The sequence below is a fragment of the Anas platyrhynchos genome, chromosome 2 (assembly GCF_047663525.1).
Source record: "Anas platyrhynchos isolate ZD024472 breed Pekin duck chromosome 2, IASCAAS_PekinDuck_T2T, whole genome shotgun sequence".
NCBI lineage: Eukaryota > Metazoa > Chordata > Aves > Anseriformes > Anatidae > Anas > Anas platyrhynchos.
Genome location: NC_092588.1, coordinates 123,764,369 through 123,778,081, shown reverse-complemented (window position 1 = coordinate 123,778,081; position 13,713 = coordinate 123,764,369). Strand labels below are relative to the sequence as shown.

The 13,713-nt window shown below is 38.7% G+C and overlaps 1 protein-coding gene across 4 annotated transcripts in view; it reads left to right on the top strand.

Moving 5' to 3' along the window:
- Positions 1 to 13,713, top strand: part of CREB5 (cAMP responsive element binding protein 5) — a 260,054-nt gene that overhangs the window by 70,958 nt on the left and 175,383 nt on the right. For all 4 annotated transcript variants that reach the window (XR_011806957.1, XM_038174831.2, XM_072033516.1 and 1 more), the window contains exon 5: positions 13,469 to 13,641. Coding sequence is in view for 3 of the 4 variants with exons in the window: in XM_038174831.2 (XP_038030759.1) it covers positions 13,469 to 13,641 (173 nt within the window). In the remaining variant the exon portion in view is untranslated. The remainder of the gene's footprint in view (positions 1 to 13,468; positions 13,642 to 13,713) is intronic.

The following is a 13,713-nucleotide window of genomic DNA, read 5'->3' as shown; positions in this document are numbered from 1 at the left end:
GTTAGGGAAGCTTCTGATCTTGCTAGCAGTTAGCAGAACCAGATCTCATGAGTTTTTCTCATGATGCAATATGGACTTGCCACGCGTCGGTAGAAGACCAATGTTTTGATTCCATCTTTAAATAATAGTGTGGTGTATGTAACTACTAACTGATGAGCTTTATTTTTACACTGAATCGTTTCAGCTGGATGACATTTTTTGTTGCTTTAAAACAATATGTATTTCTGTAATACATGACTATAACATAGAAAACGTATTTCAGTTCCTTTCATTATTTTGTTGCTTGATATAGTGACATGGCACTGGTGTCTAGCAAGCAAATACATTCCTGCGGTGTTTTCAAAAGCATATGAGAAACCATATGTCTTCATAGGAAAGCAGCTGTTAGCAAGCATATGCTTTGTTAGATAGAGTGACAGTTATTAAAACAGCAAGGTATGACCGTGGCTTGTCTTTTAAGTTGAATAAAACTGGCAATAAGTGTTGCTTTGAATGTGTGCAGTGGTGCTGCATGTAGATATTGCCATGTAGAGTTGTAACTGGAAGGAAAAAGAGATTAACGTTCATAGTCTGTAGCTTGGAAGAGACAATATAAATCTCTGTCCTGCTTTGAGCTGTGAATGCCTCTGTAGGAGTTATAGTAACAGACAAATTAGCATAATGTAATTGCCTGGCAAGGTCAGCCCCTCTCCAGGAGCATTAGCAATGTTTACTGCAAGAAGAGACAGACCAAGTATTGTAGGGTAGTACGTTGTCTGTCCTTTTTGAAGGAAGAATAATCATTTGGACTCCCACATCATAGACTGTTTAACCATATCTTATTAAAATTCAAGCTATCATATTTCTGCCTTAAAGCAAATCATCTAGAAGAACAACAAAGAATATTCTGTACTATCACACAAATCTTCATTCTTTTTTTTTTAATTATTTTATTTTTACTTTGAACATTGTTGAGTTTACATCTCTCTCTCTCTCTCTTTTTTTTTTTTTCTCTCTCTAATGAATAGTTTGTCTCTGAATGATAAACTAACATATGCATCCCTGCCAATACTTAATAAATCTTGTTGGTAGGATTAAAGTTTCTGGTCTTACTGTATAGGGATATTGTATAGGCATAATTAGTAAATTCAGACAAACTCATCAGCTTTCTTATTTGGATTTTTTTGGAAGCATGAAACTAGGCAAAATTCTGGGCCAGCACAAGCAATCCAGCCTTATTGGCTTCAGCTTTGCAAACCCTTTCACAACTGTGTCAGACACAGGAGTCAGTGCCCAATGTTTTAAAGGAGACCTTGTGCTGAGTCACAAACAGCACTGGCTTTTTAGCTTTTGATCTCAAATCTGGTAATTTGCGCCAAGTATTTGAAAAGAGTTCAGGCATTCTGTTTTGAGATATTTGGGAAATGGCTCTTAGAATGTCACTTAGAGGTTGTACTGCATTTTACTATATGCTAATTACCAGGAATGCTGAAGGTTATTCTATTTGGTACCTATCTTCAGGTTAAGTTTTTAAAATACTGTCTGTGACCAGGAGTTGCCACAGTAATTTTCCTAGAGAGCTGGCAGACAGTATGAACATACATAAAATCACCTTCGGAGTGCTATCTTACTGGAAAACCTATTTCCTTGTGCTTAGGCAGTCTGATCTAATGGATTTCCAGAACACAGTCCTTTCCATGGTCTTCTGATGAAGAAAAACCCAGCAACAATTCCTGGACTCCACAACTGTTGTGCTTTTTGTCCTGTGTAGTAATAACTTCCAACCTTACATTGGTTAGGTGGGTTTACAATGAGCAGGATTGTTACTGTGTTCCGGAGTAAGATGCTCTTCTCTAATGCTAGTACCCTGTTAGTTAGCCACTTTGGGGAATGGGGACATGGTGTTACTCATCCCAGTGTGGCCTTCCTGACTCTTTCCTCTGTTTCTCAACTTTCAGATATTGAGTCTCTTTGATTGTAAACGTGCCAACGACGTTCTCTTTGTAGGCAAAAGCTGCTGTATGGAGGAGAGCATTCAGGGAAAATAACATTTCTCCACGTGCACCAAGCTTGCTCCTCAAGGATGCATTCTTGCCCAGTTTCTTTCATGGCTCAGCTGCAACTCTTGCTTTCCATTACCTATGTTTTGCCTCCTTGTATAACGCTGTCCATCCAGCTGGATTACATCATTACAGAGGGACCGGTTGTATTTTACTTAGGAAAGTAAAGGAAAATGAACATCATGGCTCCTCAGGTGGAGTGAGGCCTTGCCCAAGCATTTCAGAAGTGTGTGGTTCTCTAAAGGAACTGTATGTAATTTCCCCAGGATGGCTCCACACAGCATTTAATTAGGGTGACTGGAAGCGTGTACATCTGGATGATTGTCTGGTAGCATTATCCAATATAGTGCAGATTGTTTGCTGTTCTCTCCATCACTCCAGTCAGAAAAGAAGATGAGCAAAACATGTCCTACTTTGAGAATTCAGCCCCTCCACAACCACTGCCATATAATCTCAGTACAGTTTTTAGCTTAACTTCTAAAAGGACTTTTGATTTTTAGCACACAGATTTTGTTGTACAATCAGAAGTGATTTAATTAGATACAGTTTTTTGTAGATGATCTCTCCTTGTCTGAAGATCGGATCCTGCAATGCTCTATGGACTTGACCATGCAGCATTACTTTTACTAATTTATGTCACTCTCTGCTTTCTTGTTTCTGGTCACCAAAGAGCTGTTCTTTTGCCTTGATATTTTGCTTAGGTATTCATAATATACTTCTTTTATGAATTAGTTGCAAGTATCTGAGTTATGATCTTGTCATTTCTATGAAGCTGGAATTCAAATGCATGCTACTCTAAAGTCCTGTGGAGGGGTGTGTTTTTTTGGGTGTTTTTTTTTTTGTTTGTTTGTTTGTTTTTTTCATCTCTTAAAAACCCTTTCTTTTCTGCAACTTTGCTGTATTATATTGCCTTTCTAGGTATATTGTGTTGTCGCTAAAAGCTGTTCTCTTCTTGTCACTTCCAAATGCTCTGTAGTTGTTGAAGATTCTCATCCTGTTTTAGATGTAAGACAGAAGAGTGTAAAACAATTTGCTCAAAGTTATGCAGTAGATCTTTACTAGAATGAGAATGAGGAGAAGGGTGGCTCTGCAGTTCTCAGTGTATCTACCTGCACAGCACCTTTGGAACCCGGAGTTCTGACCTCTTTCTGTTGTCCTGAGAAACTGTATGTCCAACCCCACACCACTTTGCTTACCAAGCTTATTTCCTGTTTTCAGTAGCTCTTCTCTTAGCAATCCCAGCAAGCTGTGCTTTAAGATCAAAGCTGCATGCCTGTCTGTGGACAATCAACCCTGTTGTTTGCAGGACTCTCCTGTTGGTGTCTTGTTCTTCTGCTCTTCTCAGTTGTTTTTCCTGCCTGTCTGTGGCAGCAGAAGGTAACTGCTGAATCTGTCCATCTCTGCTCAATGGCAGAGATGGACAAGGACAGCTCATTTTTCCTTAACCAGGCTGCAAAAAGTCAGAAACCTCTTTGAGGAGAAAACAAAGAACATAACAGTTTCTTGTAATACCTATTGCACTGTCTGTGGCCTTTGCTGTACTTACTGGAAGTGAACTTTTCTTAGCTAGAAGAATGTTTAACTTTTTAACATTCTACATAGGCAGTCTGATTGCCTGCAGAGAATATTAATTTTGTCTGACTGTTTCTAACTGATGAACCTAGTTCTCTAAGTTCTTTCAGTCCAAAATCTAGACTACACTAGTTCTCATCTCCTGAAACATCAGCCTAAGGTTGATTGAAACAATTACGGATGCTGCAAACTGCATGCTTGCCTTTGTGATTGCTTCCTAGGAGGTTTGAGGAATTTGAATTTGGGGAAATTTGGGGAAACTTGATCCCAGCATAATGCTTTTACTTTCCTTGTATGATTTGCACTGATCAAAACTACTTGTTTCCCACCAGTTCACTTGCCAACCCAATCCACTGGTTAGACCTATGATCCCTTTCATGGGGCAGATGGCCCATCTATGCTTTTTTTTTTTTTTTTTTTTTTTTTGAACATTGGCCTTGACTCCTGAGCCTTTCCCAGTATTTTGTTTTAGTCTCTATCCAGTACTAGCCAGCCAGGCCCAACATAGCTGAGTGGGTTAGGATTAAAAGAATATTTTGGAGGTGTATTTTATTACCAGGGTAGCGGCATTTCCACTTGACTTCTTAGCAGAAAAGTTAAGCCTGCTGGTTTTCTGCTTGAAACTGCCTGAATGGAAAATCACTGGTTGTTTTGTTGCTACCATCCTTGCTCTCCTTTACCAACTGCTCTGTCTAAAAAAATGTTCTGGTTATTAAATGCAGTCAAGCAGCCACTGCTGTAACTCATGCATGATGCCAATAACTTACGCCAGTGAAATCAATGATGAGAATTTCAAAGAAGCTTTAAATAAAATATAGCAAATTTAAATGCCAAAGTGCTGTCTATGTGAATTTGCTATTAACAGATTATAAATGGTTTGAATAATGTTGAAAAGCCTAGTGCCTTCAGTTAGTGGTATCAAAGGCTTGTTTAAAGCAGTTCCTGGAGGATTGCCCCCCCCCCCCCTTCCCTCCAGCTTTCTGTTTCATGATGGATAAAAACAAAACTCCTTACAATAAAGAAAGGAAAGCCAGGTTTTCAGCTACCCTCTGACTGGCCTCCAGATCTGGCAGCTGCTTTTGGATGTCTAATTGCCTGTCCTGCAAAAGTTGACACGCACCTACTTTGAGAAGGTTCTTTGAGTACCCACTTTGTATGTACATTCTCCGATTTACAGAAATAAAATGATAATGCTGGGAAAAAAAATCAAAGTTGAGCATATAATACTGTTTTTTATTTCTTGTTAACAACAACAAAATGTTTTCCTTCTTTTCTGAGTCCATAGTCCATTTACCATTAGATATGGTAAAACAGTGCAAAATAGCAGCTATGACACTGGGCTGGAAGGAAAGAGCCCTTCCATTGAGTCCTGATTTTTGGCTGCACAAATCACTTTCTCTCTTTCCTCATTCCTCTTTCCTTGCTTTGTGTCTGGACTCTAAGGTTTGTGAGCAAGTGTAGTTCATCAATGTGTCTATACAGATTTCAGCACAATAAGGCCTTGATTTCAACTGAGGCCTCTAGGAATTACACCTACTAAGTGTACTAGCAAACCTCTTTCTTCCTTTTAAAGTTTCTTAGTTGCCCTTCCCCATTTGAAATTCATGGCAAGCTCTCTTGTTTACAGCAATCTAATGAGAGCATAATTGGGTCCCCAAGATAACATTACAGATATAAGCCAGTTTTTCCTTAGAAAAGTCCTATAGAGAATGTATTTTCTTATAAACATACTCTTTATAAAAGGGCTTGCTGTTTCGTGTTTATTGGTGTTCCATCTGCTCTAGAGAATACATTTGAGAAAAACTAGCTCCAGCATGGCATATAATGTTTCATTAGCAGGCATAACCTTGTTTATTTGCTTTTTAAAATTGTATTTAGAAAAGGAAATCAGTTTGCACCATTGACATGCTGCCAGGTTCCTGTTTATAAATGTCACAATAGGCAACTTGGAAGAAACGAAATAGTCAGTTTATGGATTTTGCATAAAGTATGACAGAAACCGTGTAGAGCCAAACAGCCAGTTGTGCTTCGCCTATTTTGCAGCCTCCCAATTAGCGGGATGGGGCATAGTGTTAGCAGTACAAAACACCCTGAGTGACCCGAACTGGGCTATGGACACTTAGTGTTACTGACGCTTATTTGAACAGAAGAAGCTCTTTGTGCTATGTTGCTTAAATGGCTATCTTGGGCAAGTAATTGTGTATGAAACAAGCAACCCTGAGGAAAATGCGAGATATCTGAAGGAAACTTCAAGACATAAGCATGCAATCTGATGTCATCTTTTCCCACAGAGAAGCTATCTCCTTTCAAATTCTGGTGCGACCAGTCTTCCAAAATTTCCTTCTCCTTCAAAATACATTCATTGGATTTCCTTTATATCACTTTTTTCCTTTCCTCTAGTAAATGGTTTATCATGGATACTTCTGGTACACGCGATATATTACTTACTGTGTATGTAAAGAAGGCCTCATGTCAGAAGGCCTCTTGACAGACATGATGAAGAGGGCATGAGGAGGGTAGTGGGGGAAGAGGGGAGGGAATCCTGGAAGACAAGGGTAATCTTTCAGTATTCATTTCTACTGGTAATTAGAGGGCACCACTGAATGTCTGTAATTAGATCATGTCACAAAAATTAAGATAAAAGACCGAAAATTCTAAATCTCCTGCATTTTGTTCATAATACCAGAGGAGTCAGAGCATTTGCTTAAACCACCAGCCAAAGTGGAGGACAGGCACAGAGGCTTAACATGCCCCTGGAAGAAATTCATACGCATTTCCCTCAGAAGGTGCAAGGAAGGGACCAGAGGAGGTAACTGTGCACTTCAGTGACCTTACTTCATTCAACTGTGCCTCTGCCCATAGGGCAGAGTTAAAGTGGAAAGGCACATCAGAGGTTAGTTGTGCTGTGGTCACTCTGTGCAGGGCTGTCACCCGTAAGGCAGTGGCCTTAAGAGGATTTGTAGCGCTTAAATGGGCCCTTCGGGCTTCAAGCTATAGTGGTGACTGCTGCAGCCTTAAGATGGCTTATACTTGGCTTAGCACTTTGTAGCCTGTCCTGCATCTTGTGCCATGACTTTTAACACCACTATGTGGTTTGCTGGGGATTAACAGGCTGAGATTTCATCTGAATCACTCAGGGTATCTTGGAAAGGCTTGCTGATCACATAATAACAGCTACTAAAAGAAATAAGGATAACAAGAATAAAAATGTTATTTATGAAGTGTTTTTTTTTTTTTTTTGTGCTTTTTTAGTAGCAGCCATCATGTCTACGTTAAAAATAATTCCTCCTAACTTAAAAGAAAAAAGAAGTTTCCCTGCATTTTCCAGCATAGATATTTAAGACAGAATTTTACAAAGCTCCTGCCAGTGCCTGTACACAAGCCTGACCTATTAATTAGCATTAATTATCCACTAAAGCTACGAAATACTGAAAATATATATATTTTAAAAGGACAGGCTGCTTAATTCCACAGACACTTTTAGAATTGTTATCTTTATTGTCAAGATATTCTAGTCACGGTGCTCTAAAGCAGTATGTGGGCAGCAGTTAAACTCTGGTCTGCGAACTGCTGGTGGTCGAAAGGCTGTGCTAAGTCATCTGCAGCTGGTCTGTGGAACCATCTTGCCTTAATTACACAATTTATGATAAGAGTGCAGGCTGCTCTGTGAGAAATTCAGAGGGTTGACAGAGGTCTGTGATCCAAAAAATTGGAAACCAGTGGCCGAGACTGATAAGTACAGATTCAAAGCTTTATGATTTCAGTGAGAGCAATGTTTCCCTTCTTTCCCCATCTGCCTATCATTACCTGTCATTTTTGAGTAAAGAGTTTAACTTTTCTTTAAATTTTTACCTCTAAGGAGATCAGTGTGATAACATTTGACTGAGCAGTGGTGCCTGGGGTTCAAGAAGTCAGAGCTGCTCTCACCACTGCTGGCCTTTAAGTCTCCAGCATTGTGGGGGTAGCTGGCTGTATGTAGTGTGGGGGCAGCAGCTGAAAGGGACTTGAAGGCAGGGAAGATGCCTTCTTCTGCATCCTGGGATATATCATGCCCCCCCCCCTTTTTTTTTTTTAGTGTATGTGTATGCCATTTTTATCAGGTAGCTGTTAAGTGAACATTTGCCCACCTTTAAAATGTTTTGAGAAATAGATCCTTTGGCATCACTTTATATTTTTGTGTGTCAGCCTTGTGCAGTGACTTCATACCTCTCACTAAATAAGGGAGTTAAATGGATTCTGAGTCTGCAATAAGATCTTCCTAATGCTTTGTCCCTGTGCTTAATGTTTCTACACAGCATTTTCCAACAGTTCTTTTGTCCCTTTTCCTGCCTTAGTGCTTTTTCTCATTCAAGCTATACAGATGTTACAGTTTAAAACAAGCAAAAAGTATTGCATTTCACTCTCCAGCAAGTTTACTCTCTCCTATCTCTTGCATAATGACCTCCCTCCCCCTTATTTTTTTGCTAAATTTAAATCTTTGTAATACACCTTCTTATAATCCTTCAACTGTTTTTGTAATCTGACTGATTTTTTAATCTCTGTTTTCTTCCCTAGTTCCTCTGCTATGTTTGCTGGCATTGTGTGGGCAATGAGCTTAGTTCTGTGCTTATTGCAGTTTAGTAGTAGATGAAATAATTCTGATGGACTGGTGTGAGGGTGTTTTCCGTGCACACTGATTTGAATAATGTGAAAATAAATTGGTTAATGCCATTTTGGGGGAGTTTGATAACTTTTGTTTTGAAATGATTTTTCTCTTTTGTCAGGGCAGAATTCATTGAGGCTCGATAATTTTGATACAGATTGTATACGATTAAAATATGTTAGAGGTATGCTATTATTTGCCATATTTATCCTATAAATTTCTTTATGGTAATGACCTCCAAGTTTTTAAGCCAACAGGTTCTTCAATTGTGTGAGCAGCATGTGCAGCGGAGGAGTATATCACCACTGGTTGTTACTATATAGATTTTAAACTATTGCTACATATTAGATTTCTATCTTTAAATATTTTTTCAACTTTTTTTTTTTTTAATATGTAAATTCATTGTTAGGGAAAATAGTTTTTTTTTTTTTTCCTTTTTTTTTTTTCAGAAAATAAAAAAGTGCTTTTGTTTTTGTTTAGACAAACTGGATTTTTTCTCTCATTTTTTAATGGCAAATACCTTCTGACTTTAGAATTTATATAATAGTCTGCAAAATGGTTTTTATGTGCAATTGGTTTTAGGTCACAGCTCTATTGATCTAAAAGCTCTCAGAACAATCCCGAATGAGTCATCAGTTTATATAGAACTGGTATTTGCAATTTTCATTAAACCTCAGTTAAAAAAGAATAGTAGGAGAACATAAGCTGGCTTCAGTTCAGAAACCAGCTCTGACAGTTTGAAAACAAAAACAGTACGAAACTCAGAAAAGCTACAATGGATAGGAAATGGTAGATCCATTTTCTTCATCCTTTGCCTTCAGTAGATGGGGATATGTGATCCAGGTGGTGCCATGTGGTATGGACGGGTGTTTCTCTGGAAGAGACAGGGTTCAGCAGAAATGGTGACTGCCTAGAGTCATGGGGTGTATTTTGCCTGCGTCTACAGAGCTGTCATTGCTCGGCTCTGCTTGCCAACAGGGTGTGTGTTCTTGTGGAGTGATGTGTAATTCTCTCCACGAGCACATGGAAGCATGACTTCAAGAAGATTTTAGCCTTAAAAAAAAAAAGTGCGTTGCCTATCTACAGTTAAATAGTTGCATGTGGGAGAAAATGCTTAAATGTTCTCTTGGAAGACTCTTGACTGAAGCTAAAAGGAGAAATATTCTGAAACCAGGGTGAGGTTAAGCTGATGATGATCTATTCCCTTTCCTCTTGCAGTTGGAAAGGTTGAGAATGAATACCTTGAAGCAGTTTGTGGTTATGTCTTTATTATTATTATTATTATTTTTTTTTAACATTATTTTAATCTGAACACTAAAGACTGTTGGGAATATAATATGGTCACATGAGTAAAGGAACATTCCTGTAAAAGCTCTTTAGCGTCATAATCCTAGTTTCAGCTTAAGTGGGAGTGGCTGGGAACTTTGGTGAGGTATAAAACTTAGTCCTAGAGGAAATAAATTCCCATGTATGGATCTTGAGGGTGGTGGATACCTCTCTTGTCTCTACATCTCCTGTCGTGTGGGTGGCCTGTTCCCTGTGTGAATATTTGGGTCCAGTTGTAATAGAGTGAGTGAAAATAAGCCCACATGACCTCTTCAAGGACAGTTGTGAAGGTCTCTGAGAAAATTCTGTATCTAGTATTATGGGCAGGTCTCAGGAGTGTTAAGGCAGGGGGAGAGCTCTGTATCATGGCTCCTGTTGACTCCTCCTCCCACCTGGTGTGCTGGGAGCTGTCCACCTTGTAGGAATTCGTCTTAACCATTGTCTCTTTGGAGGAGGATGAAAAGGGGAGATAATGTGAGATATTCTTCATGGATCCCTGGTGGAAGACCACACAGAACTCCTTAAAAGTAGAACTGGAAGTAGCCTAGTCAAATAACAATTCAGCTGTGATGGGGGTAGGGGTGTCTCTGTTTCAGTCAATGTTAACCAATTTTACCTTTTTTAATAAAAGCCCAAAGTCATGTCTCTGAGGAGCCCTTTTGTATCATGTCCAGTTCCTCTCAGAGCACATGCAATGCAACAAGGCCATTTCAGGAGTTCTGAAGACCATCTGCAACGAGCCTAGTCTTGCTGTGCCGGTGACGTAGTGCCATTCTGCATGTCATGATGCATATGGCTGGATCAGATAGGCTTAGTGTCAGAGCTGTTGTACATTATCTTTCTGCCATCTTTCAAAGCACAGGCCTTGCCATTTAGGTATGAACTTGCTTGAACTTTTCTGCAAATTCATAAGCATCACACCAATGTAAATTGTTCTGAGATTGCCAAATCCCTTTCTTGTGAACGTGGGAATCATACCGAGTTAGATATTTTGTTGGGAAATCTTGGGCTTTCTCTTGGCAATTCTGTAGATACTAAGTATAGTTCCTGCCCAACAATGGCACTGGCATTACTGAGAAGAATGGACATCAGGATGCATTGAGAGGTTTTCACTTTGTTTTTGCTTTCCATGCATCTGAAGTTCAGCCTACTTTCTGAAGAAATAAAGTGTATTGGAAATAGTTAAAATTTTGAGACAGCATTAGAAGTTTGTATGTGTATGCTAGCAATTACAACATCTTATGTGCTATCAACATTTTTCATACCCACATAACTCAAACCCTTTACACCTTAGGGAGGTCTGGAATTATAGAAGAAAAAGGAAAAGAGGAGAAGAAAATGAAAACACTGAATGTAGGAGCACAAGAATCTGATGTTAAATCTTTAAATTCTGCCTTCTATGTTCCACCAAAATCCAGCCAAAATTTGGAAAAGTGCTGGGGTACTGCTCATGTAAAGTTCACCTCAGATTTGCATCCTGTCCCTTTCCAGACATCATTGACTTATGGCACCTTCCATGTTTCCTGTAAAGATCCTCCTGTGTGGCAGATCACTGCTCTGTGGCTCTTGGAAATCTGTGGTCTGGAGTCTTTAATCTAGAGGAAGGCTTTCTGAATCCTAAACAGCTTCACACCAATACTCTATCTTCATGCAGACAGCCATCTTTGGAAGGAAGTTGTGTGCAGGCAGAAGGTGTGTGCTGCCAATGGCGAGGGACAGCTGTGCAGCACTGCAGGGTAAACTCATTGTGGGCAACTGATGCTTTTCTTCTTTGTTGTTCCCCTATGCACCCAGAGGTACAAGACCTGTGAACCTCCTTTGCAATTTAATATTTGCTCTAATAAGCATACTACTTAAAACAAATAGGCAATACAGAAATATTTGGAAGAATTCAGAAACTGTGGAAGCATTGTAAAGGAGAAGTTAAGAGGGTCAACTTTGTAACATGTAAATATCACATATAGATAGGTTATTAATTAGCATGCATTTAATATAAGGCATAAGCTCTAGGAAGTAATAATACTAAAATATTTACTTGAAGTTCAATACATATTAGACCTGTTTTTGCAGAATTGTGTAACGGTCAAAAAAGTCAGTCCAATTTTCAATCATGAACTAGATTTGGCTGTGGTTATTTATTTATTTATTTCAACAGAACCCTTTTAATCAGAAAACTCTAATCCACTGGAGAAGGAACCTTTAGAGGAATGTGCTAGGTCAGGAAGAACTTATTTTGGAAAAGACTCGATTTATCTAAGGCTATTCTCTCTTACCACATGACGGTAACGATATACTACTGGGCTATGAAAAACTGTGGTTAAAGTCCTTGATCTGGATTCCTCTTGAAGTCCATGCTTCTAAGTGAATACTGGCTATTCTCCTGCTGGACCTGATACATATTATGTGAATTGTTTAATAGAACAAGAACTCAGCTGGGTGAACAGTCTGACCATGTGGCTGTAGGCAGCCCCTCTGCGTTTTTAAAATCTGTCTACCTATCTTTTCTATTAAAAAAAAAGAAAAAGAAAAAAGAAAATTGGAGACAGGGAGATGGCCGCTATACTTCTGTATTGTTCCTTTATTTATTGTCTCCTTTTCCATGGAGAAAGTCGTCCAAAGTCATCCAAAGAATTTATTCTTATTTTGGTTTGGAATATAATCTTTTGTTTAGATCAGGGATTCTATATGTTGTCTAGCTTATGTATCCTCCACATTTCAGTAGAGCTTTGAGTTTTCTTTCTGACCAGCTTTTCTATCATTATCCTAAGTTTTGTGTGTTTCCTAAGCAAAGGGGTCCTAAACTGGAATTTTGAATGAAATTTAATTGTAGTTTTAAATTCTGAGTATCGCAGTGGTCAAGATGTTTTCCCTGAATCTTGGTGGCAAAGTGTGGGTGCAAAGGTGTTTTTCTTTACTTTTCCTTAGACTAGCATTAGGTTGGAATGGAAAGTTTATTTTCCCTTTGCTGCTAACAATCCACAGATTAATGCCTGATAGGAAAAAATGCTCCTAAGGTTACTGTATTTTTCATATGTATACATTATGGGTTATCTCTGGCTTGAGATTTTTGTTTGTTTTTAAATGCAGGCCAAGTCAAACTCTGTGGTTTAGCAACAGTGTGTATTGTGTATATAGGGATAATAGAAGTTTTATTCCAGAGTTCCTTCCTAAGTAGCATCCTGGGCTCCCGTGGCTTGTTCACTTCATGGATATGAATTATCTGTGATATTTGTTTCCATAAGAACTTTTGAAGGGCTCCAGATTACCTGCAGCTGAGGTTATATATGTGAAAATACAGTGCAATTATTCTAGGCCCCTGGGATATTATTGCTGTACAAAATATATAGAGGCTAATAGAAATGGCTGTTTCATGACGTGCTACGTACTGTTTGTTACTTTAGGCCTATAAAGCTTGATTTGCTTGTCAGTCTAAGCAGACCTAGTACACAGTAAACAAGCTATGTAGTAAATCAAAGTGCCATGCACTCACCACAAAAGTCATTTTCAAACAAAATATATATCACGTTCAGTCAGAAGAATGTGCGTTAAATGTCCCCATTATAAATCACAAGTCTCAATCACAGAAGAGTGATTAGTCAACTTGCAGGTATTCTTCCATTTATATTGCCCAGTAAAAGTAAATATTTATTTATTTTTTTTTTTAATTTCTTTATAGTGGTTGATTATAAAAAGATACGTTGATTTAGGATTTGCCAGGAGTCAGTAACTTTTCATATTGTTGGTGCTTTCGTATTTCTAATTGTAGTCCTATAGATCTCAAAAAGGAGATTTGGGATAGATATATATATATCCCATATATATATATATACACATAGATATATATATATTTAATTCCCTCCACCATCCCTTTTTTTCCTTCCTTTCACAGAATATCTCCATGCATAACACAGTTGGAGGAGCAATGGCAGGACCTGGATCTCACCAGCTGACCAATACACGGATGCCAAACCACGACACCAGCGTTGTGATTCAACAAGCCATGCCATCTCCACAGTCCAGTTCTGTCATTACACAAGCACCTTCCACAAATCGACAGATTGGGTAAGTCCACTTCAATTTTTGCCTTTCTCCATTTTTCTGGCTCCAGCAGCTGCATGCAGGACCAGATGTTGT